Source organism: Seriola dumerili, unplaced genomic scaffold (assembly GCF_002260705.1).
Source record: "Seriola dumerili isolate Sdu_G_001 unplaced genomic scaffold, Sdu_1.0 BDQW01000230.1, whole genome shotgun sequence".
Lineage (NCBI taxonomy): Eukaryota > Metazoa > Chordata > Actinopteri > Carangiformes > Carangidae > Seriola > Seriola dumerili.
Window position 1 is genome coordinate 3,002,896 of NW_019174485.1, and position 26,518 is coordinate 3,029,413.

Genomic DNA, 26,518 nt, shown 5'->3' on the forward strand with positions numbered 1-26,518 from the left:
TGGACGAGTGACATTTGAAGGGTCAACATTAGCAATGTCTCGCTTTAATATTTTTCATAGCTACAGCTCTCTCTGGCTTTTTCTGCTCTTTATTTCCCAGTCCTTCTCTCTCTTTTCCTCTGTGCACCAGTAGTAATGGCTGCTAAATGTCACTAGTGGTGAAAATGACTCATACAGTCTGTGCTGGCTTGAATTTTGTATTCGAGCCACAAGTTAACTAACTGCACTTCTGAGGAGGAAAAAGACACTGGTGAAAACTCTCCTTCTTCATCAGTTAGCATTTTGATTGGTAGTTCCTTCTCAAGGCATTCAGGAAACACCATCTGTCATTAGATAGAATCAGTTGCTTATACTTCCCATTTATCTTTTTGTTTCAGTGGTGTCAAAGAAATTCAAAAACCAAATTAAGACAGCCAAATTTCTTTTTTCCATTCAGTGACGGATCAGTGAGGCCACAGCCTTAGTGCTGAGAGTTTATGACGCAGTTAGCAAAGTTCCAGTCAGAATAAATTCAGCTCTCTATCAGTATTTATTAGTTTGTCAACCAGAGGTTGCTGAGGTGGGTTTTTAAAGGACAAATAACACCTCATGTGTTCTTACGTTGTGCTTATATGTACACCTGTGCTAATTACATTGACAGATCAAAAACACATTGATAAATTAAACTATATTTCTCAGAGCTTTACCTGTATCATCCACTATATTGAACTCCTTGTTGCTTAGTTACTGGTCTGCATTCCAAGAGTTTTTCTCTGGATGGAATAATATAATTTTATCCCTCATCTACTACAGTTACTGATTTCCCACATTTCCCAGAATTTCATTTGACAATACCTGCAGAGAAGTGGAATAAACATCACGTCATTCACTCAATGATGGATATACAGGCGTACAAATGTAGCTAGGTAGTCAAGTTGTGAGCAATGAGTGTGATTTATTTAGGCCAGTGGAGAAACTTGTATCTCTGCCTGCACTTTGATTTTGAGAAACTGACTTCAGAAATCTTACCATCAAACTTCATTAGAGCTGGACCAGAAATTTTTCATCATGATGGCATGTCATCTAAATTTAGCACCCATCATGTAACGATAAATTGGGCTATGGAAATATCAGTATCTTCTAGCCTTCCTTCTATTGTTATCATTTAATCATATTTTTTGTTTATTCCCACATTTCTTTGATCCCCATCTCATTCTCGCGTTTTCTCTCTCAGACCGAACATCTCCACATCAGGTGATAGTGATTCAGAATCGGGCCCTGATCCTCCCCCTCGGCCTCTTGACCTTTTGGTCCCAGAGGCGGTCCTGGCCTTCTTTCTGCTTCTTCTTCTGGTCTGGTTCCTCAACCGTGAGTTCGAGGTGAGCTACCGTCTCCATTACCATGGCAACGTGGAGGCTGACAAACATCGCTCCAAGATCCAGACGATGCGAGACCAGGCTGAGTGGTTACTGGGCAACATCATCCCCATTCATGTCGCTGACCAGCTCAAGGTTTTTCTTGTTGTTTAAACAAAAATATAAGACGCAACATAATTTTGAAGGTCATTAGAACAATGCTTAATACAGACTTCTTGTTTTGTAATCAAGAACACAATATTTTCAAGGATTTAAAAAAATACAGTCTTAGTATTTTTTTCTTGAATGAAAAAGAAGAAATATGGGAATCTTCATCGCTGCATCGTAACTCAACATTAGCTCATCTTTGTCTTGTGTTTGTTTCGTCAGGTTACCCAGAGCTATTCCAAGAACCATGACAGTGTGGGTGTGATCTTTGCCAGTATTGTAAACTTCAGTGAATTCTATGAAGAGAGCTACGAGGGTGGGAAAGAGTGCTACCGTGTCCTTAATGAGCTAATTGGAGACTTTGACGAGCTCCTTCGCAAACATGAATTCAAAAGTGTAGAAAAAATCAAGACAATCGGTGCCACCTACATGGCAGCGTCAGGACTGAATGTCCGACAGCTGGCTGAGAATGACGATGACTCCCCGCACGCTCACCTGAGGGCACTCTTCAACTTTGCTCTGGAGATGATGGGTGTCCTGGACGATTTCAACAAGAACATGTTAGGTTTTGGTTTCAAGCTCCGTATTGGATTCAACCATGGGCCCCTGACGGCGGGGGTGATCGGCACTACTAAGCTTCTCTATGACATTTGGGGAGACACGGTCAACATTGCCAGCCGCATGGACTCCACTGGTGTGGAGTGCCGGGTGCAGGTGAGCGAGGAGAGCCACGCTGTTCTCAACGCCATGGGTTTAGAGTTCGACTATAGAGGTACCGTGAATGTTAAGGGCAAAGGTCAAATGAGGACCTTTCTGTACCCCAAAAGTGGGGAAAGTGTATGTCAAGATCGCACGGAGCAGGCCATCGGAGTCGGACCCTCGGCCAATAAGACTTCAGGATCTGTTGCCCAAGCAGCAGTTCTTCCTCCTTCTTCCTCTTCTTCTACTCTTCCTTCCCTCTCTTTTTCCACACTCCCTCCTCAACCCCAAAGCGCTGTAAGGCCTTCAGGAGCAGGGCCTGAGTCTGTCCTAGTGAAGTCCACAGAGGTGAGGGAGGAAGGATATAGGGACGCTCCACACCTCCACAGGCAGTCCCCTGCCACAGACATTCACACCCCTCCCTGCTCTGAACTAGGCCCAGAACCTAGTGCTGTACAAGTGGCCTCCCAGGTTCAGCCTGCTCCTCTCGCACTTCAAGAGGAGGAGGATGAAGAGGAGGCCAATGAGCTAACGCAACTCAACGAGGAGTTTTATGCTCGTCTCTGATCCCTCCTCTCCCCTTCCCCAGTCTTCTGTCCCCCTGCTGCCCCCAGCTACTGCCTCTCCAGGACTGATTGCAGGTGTGGGCAGGATGTCCCTTCCATTAGGCAAGTGTCTTCGGCATGGATGAAGAAGAGGGAGTTTGTCACTCCAACACAAACAGTGGCCACAGTGGCTAATAAAATGGCTACTAACGTCTTTCATGGGAATGTTGCCTGAGTGCTGGGGTGGGTTGGACCTGTGTTGAGCACAGCAGTTTATAATGGAGAACAGGCTGAAAGAGGGTAATAGGGAAAGGAAGATTTGTTGGTGTTGTTGTTGATGTTTTTCTTATTCATTTTTGTTATTAAGTGCCTTCAGGACTAGAACAGTGAACGAACAAATATGAATACTGAACAAAGTTTTAACAATCTTAGACTACGGAACATGCTGTGGTTTCTTACTCCATGCTCTTATTTTCAATGCAAGCATTTCTTTAAAAAAATCATTATTGTTGTGCCATATCATTTGTTTTAACTTGATCAAAGTCTTGACCTTACTTAAGGGAAAATCATTTTAGATTCTATATAAGTGCCAGTGCAGCATGATGGGCTGAGCAGGGAACTGAGGGGAGAATGAGGGAATCACATGAAGCAGTGTTAATTTATGTATTCTGCTTTGACATGAGGGCTTAATACATTATTCATTTGTGCTAGAGTCTCAGTAAAAGGGGACATGCTACAAAGCAGGCTGCATAGATTTTAGTTTGAGTAGCAGCTAAATGCACATTTTAAGCACGGGTCTTGCACAGTGTTTTCTCGACCACTTGTATTTGGTAGTTATTACCGTGTGAAAGCTTTTAAGAGTTTAAACAGAGTTCTTGTCTTTCACAACAAGTACAATCAAAAGCACAAAATCAGATAAGGGAATACAGATTTGGAAGAAAAGGTGGTTTTAAAAAGTGAGATCATCACAAAAGCAGGAAGGCACTTTAAATATACTTAAAGTGATACTCTACATTTGAGTAAGAAACACTCACCCCATGTAGACCTGAAAGGTGGCTGGAAAAATGTAGGTTTATCCTAAAAATGCATATGGTGACTGTGATCAGCTTAGACTGATGGTGGTTATATTGGATTCTATAGAAATTTCTGAAACAAGTTCTGCACTATAATCCACTTTTCTGCTGCCGTACATGTATTTCTGCTCCAGTGTCAGTCTGCTTTTTCATTGGGTCAGAACCACTCTATTGGAGCTTACTCACATGCTACATTGAAAGCTGTAAAAGTGTATAAAAAAGCAAACTAAAACCTTTTTACACCCACCCTTATGGGTTCAGGCTGACAGTAACTATATTTTTGTTGTTGCCAAAAAATACCATGAAGACCAAAACAAATATGTGTATAAACGCATCTCTCATTACTCTCTGACTTTCCTCCCCTGTCTATGGCTCTCTGCCCAAATTTGAGTATTTTTGGGGGGCATTATATACTTTTTTTTTTAATTATTATTATAGCAGACGATAAAGTGATGACAGGTAATAAATAAGGAGAGAGAGAGAGAGAGAGAGAGAGAGAGAGAGAGAGAGAGAGATGGGGAATGACATGGAAAAGGGTCCCCGGTCATACATGAACTGGGGATGTTGTGGTCAGCACCACCTTAACACATAGGCCACCAGGACAGTAAATAGTGTATTTGTTGGGGACTGTTTTCAGTGGCAGTTTGGTGCAGAATTGAGTATTTAGGGCAACAGGACAGTGTAGGTGGGATTAACTTAAAATAAACAACAGAGTCCATGTTTGTTCTATGAGGGAACATGTCACCCAGTCTGACAGTGGACAACAATGCAGCTCTGTGGCACAGAAACAAGATATATCAGGGTTTGGATACTTAGACAATACTTGTAAGTAGGAACAATTCATTGTTAATTTAGTTCTTTTCAAGAGATAAAAATGCAGAATATCACCAGACTTATCCTTTAAAACCTACACTGGGGTGAGAGTTTGATACCCAAAAGTTTTTGGATGGAGTAGCACTTGAAGTGGGACTGTGAGGGACAATCACTGTGTAGTTCTTGATAAATGATAGGGTGGTCCACATTGCTGTTGGTTAAAGCAAAAGCACAGATCATATACCATTTCTACAGTACTGTGTGGAAAGCTTTCCATTTGTTGCCTTCATTTGCTAGAATAAAAAAAAAAACAAAATATTGGTCAGTCCATCACTAGATTTATTCAATAGTTCAGTATTGTCTGCCTTTAGCTGTGTGATTTTGCTGTTGAAGGGGTGGGACTTTTAACTTTGATCCTGTCACGGCCTCTTCACTGAGGGGAGCCTCTACTGTATCAATATACTTAAATTGTGCCACTTTAATTGAGTGATCTATAGGTGCAGTGCAACCTAAACTAGCTGATTGTTTTTGTGGTGCCTAAAAGTATGACTGTATTTTTTTGAGTACTTTGGTTTTCAGAAAGTTTTTTTATCATGCTGTTGTCATAATGAGGATAGATTATGATTGTATGTTTGACAAAATTATGGTCGTTGTGCAGGTTTTGCTGCATTTTTTTTTTTGACAAATTCCATCTATTTTTTTTTTTTTGCTCTTTTCCATTTTTCTCATCCTGTCATTAACTGGCCGCCTGGAATAATGTGGTGGTGTTCCCATTGAATACCTGGCACCTCTTTAGTTCTCTTTGCTCTTTAGTCACTTCATGCTTCTTTTCTTTACTCCTGAAAGCACTTGTTTCCCCCTTGTACTTTGTGTGTGTGTGTGTGTGTGGGTGTGCGTGTGTGTGTGTGTGTGTGGGTGTGCGTGTGTGTGTGTGTGTGTGGGTGTGCGTGTGTGTGTGTGTGTGTGGGTGTGCGTGTGTGTGTGTGTGTGTGGGTGTGCGTGTGTGTGTGTGTGTGTGGGTGTGCGTGTGTGTGTGTGCGCGTGTGTGAGCGGTATTTAAGTTCCAAGCCAATAACACAGAAGACATTGCTCTTATATGATCAGGAAATCAGTCCACCACATGGCCACTGTTTAACTGTGATTTTTCTGTCACTGCCTTATCTGAAGACTAATTTCATGCACAAAGCTGCATTCTTTGAAAGAGAGAAAAGAAAATATATAAATGTATAATGATCCTGCAAACACATATCCCCACCACATCTTTTAATGTCAGGTCAACATTTGGGCTAAAGAATCTTGCCTTGAGAAACTACGGCCACACATAGATACACAGATGGCATGAAAAAAGAAGAACCATCTCTATTTATGTAGCTGTCTACATCTGTAGCATAAAAAGAATTTCCAAACATACACAACCAGTGCCTTTTAAATTAGGAATATGTGAGCTGTGATTATTTGTATCAAATAATCGTGATAACCGTAGCGTAGCATAAATACCCTGAAAATCCAAAGAAGTTTCTTGAGGAGCTGTTTTAGTAAAAAACGACATGAGATCTGCTTTGTTGGCCAAAATCTTTTTCATTGCTTTTAGAATATTTTCTAACAAGCACCTCTCCTTGTACTCTTGCAATTCTCATTGTCAATACTCGTGTTTGCCAAACCTAATAAACCATAGCACAGAAAGTTATGGAAACAAATGAGACTATCAGGTATCAATTATGAAGGGAGGTTGTTTTTTTTAGCCCACACGCCATTGTCACTGTGGCTATTCATATCTGAAACCATCAATAGGAGGTGTGGGACTCCACAGGTTGATGGGCACACCACCTCTCCAATAGCGCACATCTGTACACGTATAAATAAAATATTAAAGTGAACACTGCTGGCTCTGTGATCTGTGATACAGTTGGGGGAGAAGTGAACGTGATCTTGTTTGCATGGGAATGAATGAATGGTTTTCTTCTTTTACACTACATTTTAGTTTGGTTCTCCACTATACTCTCCTCCTTTAATTTCATTTCAGTATCATTCTTTCTACACTTATGTTGAACATTAAGCATGTATTGCCAACACGCAGGATTCCTCAAATCACCAAGCTTTGCTCATTTATGTAGTTGTTTGGATTTCATCCCTCTCTGGCAGTGTATTGACAGATGTGTGTGTGATAAGGTTTCTCTTAGTTCTGGCAGAGGGAAAGAAGTGTCCCTACAAGTCCAGCGCGCCAATCAAAAAAATGCAATCAAGAATACAGCTGAGGAAAAGTTTTAGGCATTCAGTCATTCCATTTTGTTGACGAAGTGTGATTCTGCTCAGTGACAGAAAAATAAGGAAGAGGCAAAAAGTGTTTTATTAGCACTTGTTAAAAGCATCACAGCAAAATAGCATTGCCTAATCACTCATTTAAATGGTGACAGCTCCACATGTTTTCATTATAAATTTTCTAGTAAATTCAACCCATATGTGTTTTTAATTACACTGGGACAAAAAATAGACAGAGTTGTTTGATTTTAAATCTTTGTGTAGGTATTTGTTTTATGTTTATGAATGAGATGTATTATGTATGTTTTGTGCACATTACCCATGTATCATTTATCAACACATGATCGTAATCTGTACACATTTGCACAAAGCACTCAGTGTTTGTACATATGCAGTTATTTTATGTCACATATGATTTTTTTTATACATGTGCATGTGTCAGATTTTGCCAGAAAACAATGAAAAGAGACACATATTATCAAATTGATTCAATGTGTGTCTATTTGAGTAAGTGTGAGTGTAATGGATTTTATTATTCTTTTTTTCAGTATGAGGGAAATAAATCTCAAAGCAGAAAATAGTTGAGTGCACTGTGAAGTATGAAGTGAGGACAGGTTTATGTCAAACCATTAGCTTGATAATCAGATTGAATTGCCATTGCCTTTTTTGTTTAATCAGAGGGGTGGACTGAAACCAGGATATATGCACATTGCAATTTAGCCCAATGTTGGGTTGGCTTACCAATATCCAAATGGTTCCAGTACTGTCAGGAGGGTGGAGGTCTTTGGTCCGCAAGCTAATGACTGAAATGTGACTTATACAGTGTGTATCAACAGTTTATTTCACTAAATATTCACTACCAGAACCTACGTAAGTGTATGATTTGCTTTGCACATCTATAGTCATTCACTTCTAGCAGCAGAGTAAAAGAAAGATAAGAGTAGACATCTAAAAATAACACAGATCAGTAAAATGTGATCCAAAAGAAAATCAGTGAACTATATGGCCACCAACTGACTCTATTTTTGTTGTAGCTGTACACATCTGCACGGAGGACTGACAAGCTCTGACATACTCAGCTTTAAATTTGTGATACAGAAAATCATAATATTATTTTAAAAATATGATAATTTTTACTTCAATTTAAGGAGGTGTGATGTGAGTCTAGGTAAACCCTTCTTCTTTTTAAATTAAAAAGTTATCCTACTACCGTTATCTACTTTTAAAGTGAGCCATAGCTGTATTGAATGTAATATCTAATGTTATATATAATTTAACAATAATTTTACTATTTACTACATAAAATACAGTGCAACATTGATCCATAATGTAAATGCAGATTTTTATAGTTATATAAAATTATAATTAATTTTAATTTAACATTTAAAAAGTTAACATTGAAATTAATTTAAAAATATTTATATGTAATTTACACAATGTTCATGGAGTAATTAATTTCTGAAAATGTATTAACTGACTTGTATGTACCTCTGGCGGTGCTGTAGCGCCCCCAGCGGTTAAGATGAGCGGTGTTTTCACGTAGGGCGTGATTGCGCGGCCCCTCCCCCTCCACAGCCGATCTGGAAAAGAAAAAAAAACTTTTTTGTATCGAAGGAATCAACAGCCGCCATCTTGTCGTGGCTCGGAATTAGGATTTCGGTCCAACACTGGTTTTTACGTAGAAATCGAGCATCCTTACCGCGATATGAAAGCGTCCTTCCCCCGAAAACGAAGTCTTAACACCGCCTCGGAGACATTTTGTGAGAAAAAACGGGAATTGGATCGGTGGTCGTCGGGCAGAAAAGCTCCGTATATCTGATTTCCCCTTCAGAGTGCGGCGATTCAGCCCCTGTCGCCGTTCGGGAGCAGTATTGTTTACCGTGGGCAAGCGGAGAGCAGATCGTGACTTTCGAAGTGATTTGCAAAAATACAGCATTTTTATGCAATTGTGCATTTTTGTGGAGCTTCGCGCGATTTTTGCATGAAGAAATTTGACGTCACGCAAAATGGGTACTTTGAACATCTAGAAATTGCGACTTTTGCCCCGGAATGCAGCAATCAGCCTGATTTTATCGGATTGTCATTTTGAAGTTCGATTTTTACATGGGGAATATTTTATTCTGGGTTATTTAACGATAATAATGTGGGTGTTGGGTGTTGGATTATCATGGGGTGAATGGCGGTGGCGAAGCGGGGCGCTATTGCATCTCTTTTGAAAGACACTGACTCTCGCAGCAAGGAGTAGCTAACGCTAACAGTTAACTTAGCTGGTAGCAGGCAATTAGCTAGCTATTAGCCAGTTAGTTAACGTTAGCAAGCTGCCAGCTTGCTAATGTGCTAACCGGGAAGGTTCGGATTGATAGAACAACTTCCCTGTCATAAGGTAATCATAATTATCATCTTAAGCAACCAGCCGGACAAGATAACAACTATGGCTGAAAACCTGCTGGACGTCGGACCTCCCAACTCTAAGCGGCCGAAGCTGAATTCACCTGCCCTGTCAGCGTCTGATGGACAAGGTAAAGGCCTCAACACTGTCTGTACATGTAAACACCCATATCATTCAGATTAAGACTAATATTGCCGTTTGACGTTGGCTTTCAAATCCACTGACCAGCCATGCAGCACAGTTTGAAGTTATCAGGTCAGCCAAGTGTGCTGAGCTATTTGTTGGTAGTAGTTACTGTGATTTTACTGCATTTGCTGCAGTGTTGTGGTTATGTTCTGTGGTAAGCAGGTAATTGCTAGGACTCACTCTGTACACTCTAATGCCAGTCTAATACAGCTCTAATAACAGCCGTGCAACTAATTCTACCTTCATGAATCATAACGTAATTCACTTCACAGCAAAACCAGCAAACGGTAGTGTAAACTAGCCTCCTAAATGACCACACAGTGAAAGCAACGCCAAAAGTTTGAGCGAAAAAACAAAACAAAAACTGAGCATTAATAGAAATCGAATCTCTTGCAGCGTTGTTGCATTAGACTAAGTTTTACTTAAGTGTACCTCACTGGCAACTGAGCATATGTGCGTGTTAGCAAAGAGCATGTCTTACATGTGCTGGACTTATAATTACCAGTCCTGTGGTGGAAGTATTAACGTTTGAGATAATTGTTCAGCAGAGATGTAGGTGCATAGCAACACTCTGGTGTCCTTAGTGGTAGTCTTGACACATACTTAACAGCAGGTCATGATGAAGACAGAGATATGTTAGACTAAGATTATCTCACATACTCAAATATTGTAAAGGTGGCTACAAAATCATCACACCCGTTTTAAAGTCATATGCCTATTCATTGCATACTGTGCATCAGACATCTGCATCTAATGTAGCTAATCAAATTTCCAGACAGACCCTGCTAAAGTGGTTCCATTCTTTAGAGGAGATATTAGATTTTATTTATGTGTTCAGTGTTCAGGTCTGTCTAGTATGTTGATCAGGCCTCAGTTGCCAGTGAGAGGAGGGAAAAAGGTTGCTAACAATCTTTGACACTGGTGCTTCATTCAGCTGCCAAGTGTAAAAACATGAATTAACAGAACACAAACTCCATTAACTGTATGGCCACAGCAACTCTTAGCAATCACATGAACCCACACACCATTCTGCATGCCACTGGACTGCCTTTGATTGTGCAGTAAATATTTTATTTGCCAAAGTTCTTGCTGATTGTGTTACACTTTGTGCAAGGTTCTTATGTGACATTTCTCTTTGTAGAAACATGGACACCTGATTATAAGACAAATCCCCTTTTTGGAACACCTTGTCAGCATAAATACATTTTTAAAGATAAATAAGACTATAACGTGGTATGCTGTCATACTCTATCAAACAAATTTGACATGTGTTCTTCAATTTGAGTGAGTATAAAGTAACTTAATACAACTTAAAATAACCAAATGAGGTTGTTACTTGTGTAGTAAACATTACAAACTTTGTCACATACTTACACACACTCCTGCCAAGCCCTTGGAGGCGGCTGGTTTGAGGAAAAATATTTCTTAACACTTGTCCTCAGGCTTGTCATTATCTGATATGATAAGATGATATGATGGCCGCTTGACAGATGATTCTTTGATACATTTCTGAGTTAAAAAGGCTGTTAGGAATTTATTTTCTTTGCGACAGCAAAACATGTAACATTAGCCAGCACACAAGTCCTGTAGGCCAATAGATACTTTTGGGACTCATTTACAAAAGCAGACTAACTACTTTAGATAAAGGGGTGGAAACCTTTGCTTACTAAATTAAGGCATAAGAAACTCATATTACAACCAGTGCAGTAAAAATCCCAGAGACTTAACTTTTAGCCTCTCATGGATCAATGTTTTGGTTTGCTGCCTACATATTTACTATATGGTTAAGTGTGAGGTGGTCTCATTAAACGCTGTAGACAACTGTTTCTACAAAAAACCATTGGGAAAACCACTGCACACTCTGTGTCCAGCACTAAACAACAAAGTCAAACATCTATCAGGTAAAGTTTTGTCAGGAGTTAGTGAAAATTAAAAGGGAACATAAAGACCAACATCAATACAAATAAATGTAAAAATGACCAGAGCATTTATTTTGTAACGCAGTAACTGTAAAAACTTTATATGCCACTAATATATACTGGCTGTTTGTTGGTCAACTGAGTTTAAAAATGTTAAGCCCCCTACTGGTAAAAAAAAAAAAGAGTAATAGAGCTTGAACTAAACGCTGGAACATGAGCTGGTACTTACTAAGCCGGTTGTAGTGAGTGCTTAAAGTAGTCTGCAAATGTAATGGGACCATTATTATTACAAAAAAGTTTTATACTTGGGCCAATAAAGTATGTAAGTAAAGCTGTAAGGCTGTAGAACTCCTGTTGTGCGTAATGCACAGAGTAAGATGTATGTTTTAATATGTACCTGTAGCTAAGCTAATGGTTTTCTAGAGTATCACATGCATCAAATGGCACATGTTCTTCAGTGAGTTTAATTTTCTCTAGTCTGCAAGAGAAATAATAAGCTGGACAGCCTTTGAACAAAAACAGCAGTCACAACAACAATGAATACCAACGCCCATCACACATGGCAAAGGCACCACATGTCTGCAGTGATCAATCATTAAACCTGCCTGCCTTCTCTTTATAGTTTTCGCCAGTTGCAATAGGGACTTAACGGACCCCATGGGACAGCACTGGGCAACATTATCATCAGCTGTAAATTACTGTAGATAAAGAGTTGACTTTCACTCTTTGACGACTGTCATGCCTGGAGCTTTGTGAGCAGCACCCCTTTTGCCCTGACATTTGGCCTTTGCCTTTTGCAATAGAGCCTGGTTTGAGTTGTTCGTCCCATTTTGAGGAATAATGTAGCACATTTTATGGGGAGTGTTTGTGCCTTGCATACTTATATGTGTGGTAGAGCATGTATGCTTGCAGTGGCTGTGTACTTGTGATGTTTTTACGTAGTCAAGTTTTGTGTTCGCTTGGGGAGGTTCCTTTCATTGTTGTGGCAGAGAGCAAACGCGTGCCCCCTGTCTGTCTATTCAGGCCATCTGTCAGCCTGCAGGGTGCCTCAACTCCCCTGCCCAGAAAATACATTTGTAGTGCGAATAGGTTTTATTAAGATGTCTTGACATTGTAGTGATTCATTTGAGCTTGGGCCAATGGCTGGTGTTTCCTAAAAATGTGTTAAGAATTGCTGTATTTTGATCACATTTTAATCATAGTCTGTGAAAGGCTGACGGTCTTTAGTTAATAGACCCCATTTCTCTGGCAAAGTTGGGCTGTGTGTGGGTAGGCTGAGTCTCAGTGTACTCAGAGTTTGTCTTTATGTTGATCAAAACCACAAGTGTGCTAAAATGCAACTAGTGAATATTTGATACATGGCTTTCTGAGATCTTAGTTCAACTCCATGTATCATTCACAGCCATGTCGGTGAACTCTCACCCCGCAACACCCAATTGTTCACTTACTGCTGCGCAAATGGCATCTTTAATGCCTAGCAGGCAGACAGTAAGCTCATGACGCAGCCGCTAATGGAGCCATTTATGCGTCTGCCTGCGGGCAACCAGAAAAACCCTGAAAAAAATGAAGGGGGAGCAGACGAGGGGAGATGGAGGGTGGTGTGTCACCACCCTCAAACCCCCCTTATATAAAGTGTTTATGACAGCGTCTCCTTTTTTAGCTGGTTTAGTTTGCTACTTTGTGTTTATGCTTGTGTTTAAGCCTGTTTTCCTTGTTGCAATGCAGGCTGTTTCCATTTGCCAATGTTACTACTTTCGCTTATTGCACTTGCAGCCTCCTGCATCTGGTTGTGAGGTATATAGAGAAGTGAGTGAGGCTGAAAAAAGTGCATTTTTGCGTTTGTAGACAACCTAGAAAGTTCTGCTTCTGTTTGTGAAAACCGTTGTATTATAAAAGTTGATGCTACAAAAATAAATTTTCCACCACAAACTTTAAAATATGAAAAAGGCAAGAGATCTTTTTGTAATTCTGATTTGTGCTAAAGCATTTAGTTAGTGAACAGAACTCTATCCAGCAGACTTGAAAAGAAGCATCGCATGGTCATTAAATCTCTTGCATTTCCATTTGACCAGACCTCCTCACATTTTTCATTGGGATGGCCTTGCTCACTCCAGCATGTGTCAGTACTTGACTTTGACTTAGTAATTAATGAGACGTTTAACCTAGTAAAGATCAAAATCAAGAAAGTGTTATGAGGATAGATAATTGGTTTACAAGAAGTTCATCTGGAAATACATAATTCAGCTGTCCAGACAAAAAAGCTGTAAAAGAGGAGAATGTGTGGCATAGGTTTTAAAGGACAGGAAAGTGACAAGAGAATTGAAAACTGAGGAAAAATCAAGATGGAGAACTTAAAGTCACTACAGAAAGTAGGAGTGATTGAGGAGCTACACTGGTTACTTGGACATACAAGTGGAGCTTGGCTCTATGAAAAGCCAAGTAAAAGTAGCTAAGATTGATATTTTCATAATGACGGTGTATCACATTACAATGTTAAAACAATGTGATGAAGTGAAAGGGGTCACTCATCATGATGAACCTACAGAGAATTATCAGCTGGATCGGCAGCTCTGGTCGGCTTTACAGAGCTCCCTGTTTAACAGTACGGCCCGAAACTTTACTGCTTTGGTTCACTCTCACTATTATCTCACTACTATCACAGTGTTGTTGTTGGTCAAAGCAGGCAGCTGTTTTATGTGAGAAAGCTTTTAAGACCCATTGTACACTACCTGCTCAGCATCAAACAGCAGACAGACACAATTAGCAACTAGCTTGTGAACATAGTGGAGCGTTTAGCTTCTAAAGAGCCAGATGTTTCCCCCAGAACTTGGTAGAGACCCAAAACGTAGCTCACAGAGTGAATGTTCGTCTTACTTTCACTTGGTGGCCAGCAACTTAACTCTAAATGAATGGTAATGGATGTGTAAATAAGCAACAGTTGGCTATATCAACTTCATAATACAGTGTTTCCCATACAATAATTTATTTGTGGCGGCCCACCACAGTATCAACATTGATGGCCACATTGATTTTCTATTTCATCATTTATGGTTGCACTGCTTCTCTGTCCTCTGCTCTGCTCTCTACCCGAGGCAGGGCTGTATACTTGGTGTATGCTACACACACACACACACACACACACACACACACACACACTACACTACTATCTCTCTACATCTACACACACACACACACACACACACACACACAAACACACACGCAGACAGAGTAAACAGCAGAGTAGAGATGCCGCCGTGGACACAGTGAAGCAGGTGAAGTGAAGATAACTCGAAGATTACTTACAAACCACCTGTTAAACAAGCATTTAGAAAACTGTTTTGTCTGCTGTATGTTGTTGCTGCTGCTCTAGAAACAGTATTAAGTTGTATTTAAGATAGAAATCATCATTAATCCTGGTCTTTATTGTTTTTTGAAAATGATCATTTAAAAAACAATAAGGGTATGGATATGGTAAAGATGAAAATCTGCTTCGCTAGTTAGTGGCTTCGTCCTGACTCAGGCAAATCAGTTAAATTTCCTTCACTATGAGCCTTGTTTAACCAGTGCTAGTTTGTGATTATTATTTTTATGGCACAATGTGAAGGGATACTTCATTCCCCATATTAAAGTGCAACTTCAGTCATTTGTGTAGATTTTAATAGACACTGAATACATACAGAAAATAACCTGGGTTACACTCTCCCCCTCTAAACTGTGATAGTCTCTGCATACACATCTGTCACACGCCACGCCATGCCTCTGAACAGCACAAGTAAAAACTCGCCAAAAAAATCAGTTATTGCAGGTTTAATACAGAGTTATGTAGAAAAGAAAACCGCTGCAGTAACACTAAAGTGAGTTTTACTGCGCTGGATGTCGGCACATACAGTCTGGAGTAACAAATTCTAGGCTGCATTCAGATGGTCGTTTTTGACTCTCACGGGCAAAGGCAATTTACAAAATTTACATCATCAAGTTGTGCAAAATATCACTTTTGTCTTGTTAAAAACAACCCAGTTACTACAGGTATGTGCTTCACAAGGGTTGTTTACATACATCTGTAGGCACCATTTTATTAGTTTTAGTTGCATTGCACAAATTTCAATACTAATTAATTACTTCTTTTACAAATGCACAAATGTCACAAATGTTTGTTAATGATGATAATAAATAATATTTCCATATTTAGATCATTTTAAACGCAACAAATGTTAAAAATCTGAGGAGGTGTAATAACTTTATCATAGCACAGTAGCTGCAGTTTGCAGTGACTTTGCATACCTTTCTCAATCAGTAATAATCTTTCTCTGCTGTTGGTGGATCATCATCAGTCAGGGGGTTGGTTGTCTCGAATTCAGGAGACTAAAGTGAAGTGGGCACCTTATGTCTAAAGGCAGTAATAGGGATGTCCTGTGCCAATCTGAAGGAATCAGGAGTAAATATTTTGTTATATAAAATGTTATGTAAATCCTTCATTATCATTTGTGATCATTTTGTTTGTTTGCTCTGGATACATTAGCGGTCAAAAGTTGTTGATTTCCATTAAAAACACTGGAAAGTCTCATAACACACAGTGTTGGGAGCAAGTGAACCCCAAAGCGCACAGCATCCTGCTGTTTCAGTTAATGATTATATGTCAGTAAGTGTCATCTAGCAATGTGAAAAGACCTAGATAAAAGCAAAGGTCTGTTAGGGTTACTATACCTCTAAAGTGTTGGTTGAAATTGAATTTAAATTTCAGTGTTCTGTTACTTTGTGGAAGAGATGAAAGTCTGATTCCTGTCCAGGCTTCTCTAGTGCAACAGATGCACACTGACAATCCTCTGCCCCAATGTTGGACCGTAGCTGGAGCTACTGGATTTAATGATGTCATCAATCATGATTAGCCTACAGTGCTGTGATAAATATGCATCTTTGCTTTACTACAATCAAACAAATCAAAATATAAAAACAAGCATCTGTTTTTTGTATTATCTTATCAATATAATATAAGTTAGATAAGGGTCGAGACCAAACTTGTATCTGATGTAGGTTTTGGCTGAATGATAGTCTGTGGAGAAACTAAGATGTTCTTAAGTTTGCTGTTAACTAGGACAGAGTTAAGAATTTCTGTCTGGTTGGCAATTTGTTTTTTTAAGCCTGCTTGGTTTTCTCAGGCTACTCCAGGACCTATTTTGTATAGTTATGCCAACACTGACATCACTGTAACCTGTCCATTACCAACAGGAGTCTGTAGTTAGCCAAGTTGCCCCATGAGGCACATGTAACAATTACACACTGTAATAATACACATGAAACAAAATTGTTAATAGATAATAAAAGTTGAGATACTATTTTTCCACTTTGGTGGAAATAATATATAATTTTATTTGAGCCCTAAATAAAAAAAATTCAGTGACCACTTCAGGGCATCTCAGACTAAGCTCGTTAGATTCAGATCTTCATTTTCTTTAAGGTACACATATCGAACTTCAGGTGTACTTTAAACTGCACCTTTATCTAGGCGTAGGTCTGTGTTGAGCTGGATGCTCATGTGCCAACATGCTAACATGAGCATATTAACTTGCCTGGATTTAGCGCTGCTGTTTTGCATGTTAGTATGATAAAATTCATTAGGTTACCGTGTTACCGTGCACGCAGTTAGAACTGTAACACATTGACATTTATTGTGATAGTGTAACATGCTACCTTTTGGCATAATGGCAATACCGTCAAACAGGCTGATGGGACTGGATTGATAGTTAGTTCATATTTTAGACAAAAGTTAAAGGCTTGTCCTGCTGGTGGTGGTAAATAAAAAGCTGCTGCATCCTAGTAGGATTCATCCCCTGGGTAACATGAATGTCTGTTCCAAGGTTTTTGGTAATCAAAGTGTTGATTTTTCACTGTGGACCAAAGACTTGGACTAGCACTGCCATCCCATAGCTAAACTCAATAATATGGAGAAACCTGGCTGAATTTTCTTTCCAGTAGTGACAATGAGCTGGTGGTTTTCAGTTGGCGATACTGCTGTTCATTGAAAATTATCCCCCAGAGTGATAATTTTGTTTTAAAAAAGGTATCACATTCAGTAGGAAGAGAGTGGGCCCCACATGCTGTGCCCAGTCTCTCCCTCTTCTGCTCATACCCATTTTCTTGAGAAAATTTCAGGAAGAGAGGCTCACACTGCAAAAATTACTCATTAACAGCAACGACCATTGACCGTTTTTGAAAAGGTTACCCTTTTCTACCCTCTTTATTTCACACAAGTAAATAAATAAATTAAAACACGATTTATAACATAGTTTTAAAAGTAGTTGATTTGTCCATTAATTGATTGATCAACTAAACCATACAGGGACTGGTTAACTTACAAATTTCAGTCAGTCAATCGAATCCAGAAGTGATGAATCTTTCATATCTGATGGTTTGGAATTGGTGTACACTTGCTAGCTGGAATGTAAACAAAGGTGCTGTGGTTTGCATGCTGCTCAGCTGGCACATTTGTTGGCGGTAGTGTCAAGTCTTACATGATTGGCCTGACTGGCCGGTGTAAAGGGCCTAAACCTGAAGTTGGATAGCTTATTAGCTTATCCGTTTCAGTCATATGGAAATTCATTTTTTCAGTGAAACCCTCCATGCTTCAGTTAAAAATGTATCCATCCAGCCATAGCTGAATAGCCTTTGTCAGATCTTTGCTCCACACTTCCTTCCATTGTCACATTTCTTAAATTGGTAAACCTTCTCAAGAGTGTTATTACCCACTCTAAGGAACCTTAAAGTATAGTTGAAAAACCGAGGCTAGGTTACTTTCCCTGCTCAAAGTGGCTTTCTTTCTCTCACTGCTGTGATACTGAACAGTATGTGAAAGGCTGCCAGCAGCCATGCTGCACCTGTCCCTCGAAGTCCAGACACTCAGCCCTAAGGCAAGATGACAGACAGCCCCAGTCTGGACCCCTGCTGGGGCTGCTTTTGCGGGTATTTATAGCCACCAACTCCCAGACAGGAGCCACAGGGGATATAACAGAAAAAAGTAGAGAGCATTGTGGCAATCAGTCAGCTAAGGAAGGATAATTAAGTAAAAGAGCATAAGAAGGAAGCATTAATAGGAAGTAAATGTAAGCAGGGAAAGGGGGGAAAAAAAGGCCGCTGCAAGAAGTCTCCCCTCCCCCTCCTTTCATGGTTGGGGCTCCCCTGACTGCATGTGGCGCTACCTAACCAAAACATTACTTTGCATCGTTGGTCTCCAGCCAAGGAGCCTGGGGGCAAGGTCGCACAGAGAGAGAGAGAGAGAGAGAGAGAGAGAGAGAGAGAGAGAGAGAAAGTGTGTGTGTGTGTGTGTGTGTGTGTGTGTGTTCAGAAATGAATGCGGGGCCAGGCCTGAGCACATGTGGTTGAACTGAATGCTGCTGCTCTGAGAGGATCCATGTGCTCTGCTGGTTAGAGAGGAGGGGCTGAGAGGAGAGAGTGAGGAAAAGACGGATGGTTCCTTCAGCCTTAAATAAGCTTCCACCACATGGAGCACCTGCCTGCCTGATGCCAGGGACAGATAGCGGGCTAGCATGGCAGATCTGGAAGGCTTTGTTTACTCAGGAAAGTGCATAGACCCAGTGCCATCATCAAATTCGGGTTACTGACTGAATATCAATGCAGACACCCTGCAGTAGCAGACAGCACTCCCTAACATCTGGCTTTTGTCGTCAATATGTAAGGATATGATCAACATTGACTCCCAAGTCAAATGACTTTGCAGTAATCACAGGTATTTATCAGCTGCAGCTCCAGTCAGCACTGATACATACATGACACTCAGGTGTAGGGATTGGAATTGATAAGATTTTATTGATACCAATGCCATTATCAATTCTGCTTATTGATCCGATTCTTTATTGATTCCCTTATCGATTCCTGTGGATTTTTTTATTTATTGGAAAAAAGTAGGCCTGTAAAGGTTTTCAGTGTCAACAACGCAAATTTTATTATGAGTCTCTGAACATTGAACAGGATAGATAACTGCTCTGTAGTTGTTCAGTCTCTTGAGGAAAGGGTGTTGTCTGCCTCTTTAGATCTGCTTTGTATTAATTTACAAAAAATGAAGAAAAACAACGGCCTTCGGACAGGAGCTGGCTCCTATCGTTCACTTAAAAGTGCCAGCTCGTTTGCGTCCAACACATTATTAATACGTACCTTCGCTGCTCTGCTTAAACTGGGAAGCATTCGTTGACCAGCAGCGTAGAGCATCAAACACACGGCACGCCTAATACTTAATGCCATGCTGCGTCAACAACTGTTTCAGCATGTTGCTGGTGTTTCCACCATTTCTTGAAATCTTAGTGCCACAGACATTAGCGTCATTTTGTGTGAAATTTAGCCACACTTCCTCGACTCCTTCGTTGTCATTCGCGCTGACTGCCTCTCGCGAAAGCGTGACATAATTGTTTTGCGAGGTACATGGAACTAAATGGAAGGCATCGATAAGGGAATCATTAAGCATAAAGGCAAATGGTGTAGATGGATCGAACCAGATCGAACACTCAGGTGATATTCAGAGCCCCAACACAGTAAACAGACCTGCAACCCGCCCAGCATGGTGCTGTTAAACCAGAAACACCGTGGCTATACGTTCCTCTGAGACTGTACTGGACTTGGGGTGGTCCCAAAATAAGTTTTAAAAACACACCATCACCAAGCAAAGCTTGTTACTCTGCTCTGACACTTACAGGAGCACAAACACGGGGTTGAGATGTGGAAAAACTATTTTATCAGTCTGCACTGCAGCTAGCAGCTCACTCTTTGAATCTGTGAAGATATTCCCTCCCCTGTCTGTGTGTGTGTGCTCCATAACTGCATGTGTTGATGTTGCTCCTTGCAGTTGTATGTCTGTCTGAAGTGAAAGAACTCAAATGTCCTTTTTAGTGGGTTAACTCGCTTTTAAAAGACCTGCATATGTGTGCTAATTTTGGTGTAAAAAGGGTATCTGTCTGCTCTGTTCTGCCCTTTCCCAACCTGTAGCAATAAGAGCAAGGCCCTGTTCATTATATGTGAAGTATTAAGCTTGATTTGATTAGGATATGTCTTGGATAAAGTAACATTCCTCACCTCACACTACCTTCAGCAGTGCAGCAGGAGTAAATTGTTGCCTCTGTGAGCAGTGGTGCTCCCAGCCTCAAGTATGAATGTTGATCATGGCCTCTGCTCTTTTACTCATGATGATAACATGACTATAACTTTGTCCAAAATTAGTTAATCCCTCCACAATTAACTCGAATAACAGGTTTGTTGGATGAGAAAACCATTGTTTCAGCCTACTAAACCGAATGTAACTTTTAGTGGTCATTCAGACCAAAAATGGTGCAAAGGACTGCATTGTTCAGGATGTTTTTGTTCAGATATAGTTGAGACATGAATTGAAATATGATCCAGTCCAGTTTGAGTAACAGATCTATAAATTTGAAGGATTATACCATGCTATAATCATTTTATCTTATGTTTGCAACAACTGCGAGCTAAACAGTAGAAATATTGGCCACTGCAGCACCCTGCTAGAGGATGTCGTATTGCGTTCTGGCTAAAATGTTGAGCCAACTTAAACTTTTTTGCTGTGGTTTCCCATTCCCACAAGAATGAGAGGATTGTATTTCACAGCTTAAGTTGGTTTGAATTTAGCTTGAGGCTTATTTAATGGAAGAAAATTTTATTGATATAAGTTTTTCCATCAAATTACTAAGCAGGTTCCCTAAAAATTCTATAATTTGTCAAAATGTATTGATTATTCCCTGCTAGTGTGTCCTGCACATTAGCGTTGCCACAGTGTGGGAATTTTCCCACTGGGTAATAAACTTGTGACAACACTGGCATTTAACAAGAATAGATATGTGTCGGCTCAATATCTGTAGATTAGAAGTGTTGTCTCCAGATGCTGCCACCTTCATCAGACAAAGTTCGCAGTTTGTCTTATTGTTATCAGGGTCCCATTTGGCATTGGCTTTAATTTTGAAATATTGCCACATAGGTGCTTTTGTTTTTTGCTTTGACACCAAATCCTCCACCGCTGTCCTGTCGGTCAGCTCTCCTTTTGTCACGTGGTAAGATTGTGCTTCTGTGTGATGCAACTCTGCTCTACTGCTGCACAGAGTAGACACATTCAGTTTTGTAATTGTAGCATCTGAAGAAGTATTGACAACTAGTATTTAACATATCAAATCAGATGGGTTTCATGTCAATTAAAGAAAATGAAAAAAGACAATGGAGCCGGTGTGGGTAAATTATGTAATCTGTGTGTGTCTAAACACTAGTGTTCAGTACAGTATCTTACTAATTTAAAGTATTTGCAGTTGATTTACAATTTCTCAGTGTTGATGAATTCTAATAATTTTTACAAGGGATTGTTTTTCTAGAGAGTGGTGGTCAAACAGTAACCAATACATCTGCCATGTCAGGAAGGTGATTACTGACAACAGCTTTTACTGTCACTCCTTTCATATTGGAAACCACCTGTGCCCTGCATACCTCCCAGGATATGCTCACAGTTGCTCACAGTACACACAATGCAGCACAGTTTTGAAAGTAACACTGATGCTCTAGAAAAAAAAAACACCAATAACACACTTCATACACAGAGTGCAGCACTCAACGGTACTGTAGAACCAATGGTTGAGACAGTGTGGAGGACATAAAACCAGAATGGTTTCGCCAACTCCTTTTGACTTTTTTTGTCCGAGTCCTGTTTATTGATTAGTCAGAATGGTGGTTTCCTTGAACGAGGACAGCTCTAATGCACACACACATCCCCATTTTTTCTCGCTGTCTTAATCACTTAATCTCAAACAAATCGTGGCTCCCGAGGCGCTCAGCATTATGCTCACACCTCTGGATGGTGTGACACAAATATTCCTCCGCCGCCCAGCAGGAACCGTGAGTGCTGCTGGATTCTCTGTTGTCACACTGTGTTTGTCAGCCAGTAGCGATGCTCTTATTATCACACTGAGTCTTGTTCCTGTCTTGTGCTGCAGGGACAAGGCCACAGTGCAGAACTAGATAGCATGTTGCTTCTTTAATACCCCATAATTGGGAGTGTTTGTGAACATTTGGAATTAGAAGGAGGGTCAGCTGTGGAGTAAGGGGGATATTTGTTTGATTTGACACCTACAGTCATGTGTGGCTGTATTTACTTAGCAGTAAATGCGTCTTGAACAGGCTTATTTGAGGGACCACAAAAGCAGTGTGGCTTAGGATAGTGAATATTCCTTACTTACTGATGCTTACATGCAAGATTTTCAGTGTGGCACCCTTGAAACCACCAACAAACTTCTCTGAACTGTAGTAATATTAAACTTATTTTTCTCACCTCCCTCTTCCCTCCTAGATCTGGGATCACTATCCTGGGATGATTTAGAGAATGACCTTCCAGATGAATTGATCCCTAATGGTGGAGATCTAAGCCTAATGGGTGGAATGCCTTCAAATGGTGGAGCAGCACCTGGAGCTGGTGGGCCAGGTGGTGCCCCTGCGGGCCTTGGTGGTGGTGCCCCTGTCGTCCCAGATGCAGCCGCCAAGCACAAGCAGCTCTCAGAGCTCCTTCGAGCCGGTAGCACCTCCAGTATCGCAGGCGCAGGGCTGAACTCAGCTAGCCCTCAACCAGGCAGTTTGGGGCCTCAGCTGGGCAACCCGCTGGGTAAGAGCCCCCTTGGCCAAGGCTCTCCCAACAACCACCCGTCTCCCCAGGCCCAAAAAGCAGGAACACCAACTGGAATAGCAGGACAGAACAACAACAATAATACTGCAACAATGGGCCTGAACACAGCAGGCTTCAACCAGGCTATGATTAACAATAGCCAAGGCCATGCTGGGCTACTGACCCAGGGAGGGCAGCCTCAACCTGGGCAGGTGATGAATGGTGGTCTTGGACCTGGGGCTGGGAGAGGACGGGGAGCTGGAGTAGCGGGCATGCAGTATCAGGGGCAGACAATGCAGGGAGCCGCACCAGGACCAGGAGGAGCAGGTAGTGCTTTGGCAGAGACACTCACCCAGGGAGGGCAGCAGATGGGAGCTCATGCCACCCTCAGTGCAGCCCAACAGGCAGGCAACATGAACAAGGTGAGTCACAGCGTTATTTTCCATCCCTGTTATTTTCAGTATAGTGCATGCACATTTTAGGACTACAATATATTGAGGAGAATATGAAATGTATATCTGCAACTATCATTTTTATAGAATTATTCATTTGTCATTCATGGGACTTGTAGATTGGATCATGGGTGGAAACCATTTTAACATTTGACACAAATGAATGTGATGCATTCAGACTCCGGACAGACAAACGTAATAAGCTGGTTGATGCTGATGAGTTTCTGTGTTGGTGCTCTGAGGCTCGTTCTTCCCCATGATGCAGACTGACCAGATCTGATCCACATTAACAAGTTACAATCAAAATGATGTTGTTGATTGTCATTAAGTAAACTTTTAACTCAAGTGGAGGCTTAATTTGTCAATCCTGGATCAGTTTACTTTGCATGCGCTTATTTTGGAATGAAATCATCATTAGTGGACAGTGTGGGAAAACAATAATTTGCTTTAATATGATTGGCTAGCATGACGTCATGACTGTGGAGATGCTGTTTTTCTTGTACTGCAATGACACAGCAGAAATTAAATGTACTCTGTGGAGTTTCCACTGTAAACAAACAATGTTTTATTTCTCCCTAATATGTATGGCATGTCTTAAAAGCCAGAACTACCTCAAAAACATTTTAATGGCCTTTTAATTTTTTTTAAAGCAGTTTACATAGACTTGCCTTCCTCTTCTCTAAATTTATTGGCACATTGCTGCCTTTAGGGTGCATTACCACCATTCAGCTGATATTCATCACAACCTCTCATTAAACATCGCTCAGCAGCACCACTACGGGTCAGAATCTGTACAGTGTACCTTTGATCTTTGGGTTTAATTCTTCTTCTTCTTCTTCTTATATATTATTATTATTATTAATTATTTGTCTGTTTGTTTGTTTATTGGTGTTCTCTGCAAAAGGATGTGAAATGTGGTCCTTGTCACTGCTAACTTCACTGTTGGTCTGACGAGGGTCGAGACAGCTATGTGTTTCCTCTGACAATCATATGGTCAGGTCACCACCTTTGAACTTAGGAGTTTCTTGTTTTGTCTCTACAACAGCTCCCGATATATGAAAAACTGGCAAATCCCAATGAATTATCAACAATGAATCAAGCAACCTCAGTTGCTGTCATATTAAGAATAGGGCTTTGGTCTGGATATAGTTGCTTGTTTTTGAAAAGCAGTTGTGACAGTGTGACAATTGCTAGTGGTCAGCTTACGTAGCTCTTAATTGGTTAATCAGAGTGGAGATGTTTCATGACCGACCATAACATCGCTCATGCTTTGTCTCAAATGACCCACTGTGGCAGCAAACCAAAACCTTGAAAGCATTGACGAGGAGCTTGATTTAAGCCTCCAACATTTCAAATTGATCCGTTTGCATTTATGGTATGTGCATCTGTGTCTATACATCTGCCGGTTGCTCTGTTGGTTCATCTGCACAGTCTTTTCTCCCTCTCTCAGCACTCTGAGTAGTTAGAAATGAAATGTACACTCCACTTGGCAGCTCTACTCTCACTTTTGGCAAGGAGCTGATATTGACATGGCTGTCAACTGTTCAGTCATTGTTAAGATTAATCTTGGGACTCTTAAGTAGTCGTGTGTGTGTGTGTGTGTGTGTGTGTGTGTGTGTGTGTGTGTGTGTGTGTGTGTGTGTGTGTGTGTGTGTGTGTTAGAGATAGAGTTCATAATGTTGTTGGCTGCTTAAACATAAGCTTGCCACCAATGTGGTTTCACAGGAAATCAGTAGGAAGCCATCTATTTTACTGGCTATGTGTCAGAGCCAAGACACTAAAGCGCTACGTAACCACAACACAGACAGATGCTGTGAGCTACTGAGAAGGGACTTGGAGAGATAGTGAATGCGTGTTGAGATTCATTCTAAAATAGAGGCTGTACACATGCTTTAACCACAAGAAAGATAATAAAAACTGATGTGTAAGTATCATTGAGGGGACTGTCAGCATTTTGAATTAGGCCTGTGTGTGTGTTGTAAGCTCAGCCAGTTTCCTGTGATTATCATGTCACCAACGGCTCTAGAGGAGAAAACCACTAGACCCAGTGTGTGGCTTCCTCTATTGTGCTTTAATCGCAGGTTGTAAATCTCTTTCTGGGCATTTGTGTTGGTGAGAGGCTGCTATCACTCCTTCCTGCCTCGTGCTCCTTTGTTATTGTATATGTGTGAACACTCCCCTCGCTTTCTCTGGCTTATTGGATGTCTGCTTGCCCTGTCAGTCACGTAGAGGAAGACAGGTATTGTAAACCACTTAATCAGTTAGAATGACAGAGGGCGAGTGCAGTGAGGCAGGAGGGGGGAGGGCTGCTCAGCTGAATAGTCTGGCCTGGCAGCAGAGCGGTGAGATGATAGGTGGCAACTGTCCTGCCTGCCGATGTGTGGAGTGTGTTACAGAGCAGTGGGCTGAATGGGAAGAGCGAAGCAGGGGGGGGTGGGGGGGTGGGTGTGTGTGTGTGTCCATCCGTCCGCCCGCCTGCTCAGCTGTGTTGAAAGGCTGCCAGTGTCGTCTCAGCTGGGTCTTTTTTTATCTGGTCTGTTGGAGCGGTGTCAACAGCCTGAGGGGATACAGCCTGGCCTGGCATGGCAAAGTCTGGTCTAGTCTCTCAGCAGCTCAGTGGATGAGAGAGCAGCAAGTTGATCAGTGTGTAAAGCATGGTAGTAACGGGTTTTAATCCCCCTGGCACCTCACATCTTAATGTATGCAGTCATGGCTCTTGGCTAAACTCTTATACACTCAGCTGGCATTTTATATGGTACACCTGGCTAAAAGTTTTAATACATAAGTCCTGCAATAAATGGTACATTTTATGAGGTATATAATGTTCAGTTTTTTGTTGAAACAGTTTTACAGATCTGCTGTTCAGATTACCAATATTTTAACTGTATTAGGTTATTATTATTAGCCTTTTATATTATTTTATCTGCCTGTTTTTAATCAAACAAGACCATCACAAACAGCATCTTTCAAAATGATCATATAGTCGAATCAACACCTCTAAACCAATTTCAACAAAAACTGATCATTA

The 26,518-nt window shown here is 40.9% G+C and overlaps 2 protein-coding genes across 2 annotated transcripts in view; both read left to right on the top strand.

The window, feature by feature from the left end:
* LOC111229246 (adenylate cyclase type 9-like) overlaps positions 1–5,540 on the top strand; it is a 38,193-nt gene extending 32,653 nt beyond the window's left edge. The window contains exons 10-11 of the mRNA XM_022755487.1: positions 1,214–1,490; positions 1,725–5,540. Of these exons, the coding sequence (XP_022611208.1) occupies positions 1,214–1,490; positions 1,725–2,768 (1,321 nt within the window). The 3' untranslated portion in view covers positions 2,769–5,540. The remainder of the gene's footprint in view (positions 1–1,213; positions 1,491–1,724) is intronic.
* A 3,782-nt stretch (positions 5,541–9,322) lies between these two features.
* The window catches only part of LOC111229253 (CREB-binding protein-like), a 43,122-nt gene continuing 25,926 nt past the window's right edge, over positions 9,323–26,518 (top strand). The window contains exons 1-2 of the mRNA XM_022755504.1: positions 9,323–9,410; positions 22,730–23,460. Of these exons, the coding sequence (XP_022611225.1) occupies positions 9,323–9,410; positions 22,730–23,460 (819 nt within the window). The remainder of the gene's footprint in view (positions 9,411–22,729; positions 23,461–26,518) is intronic.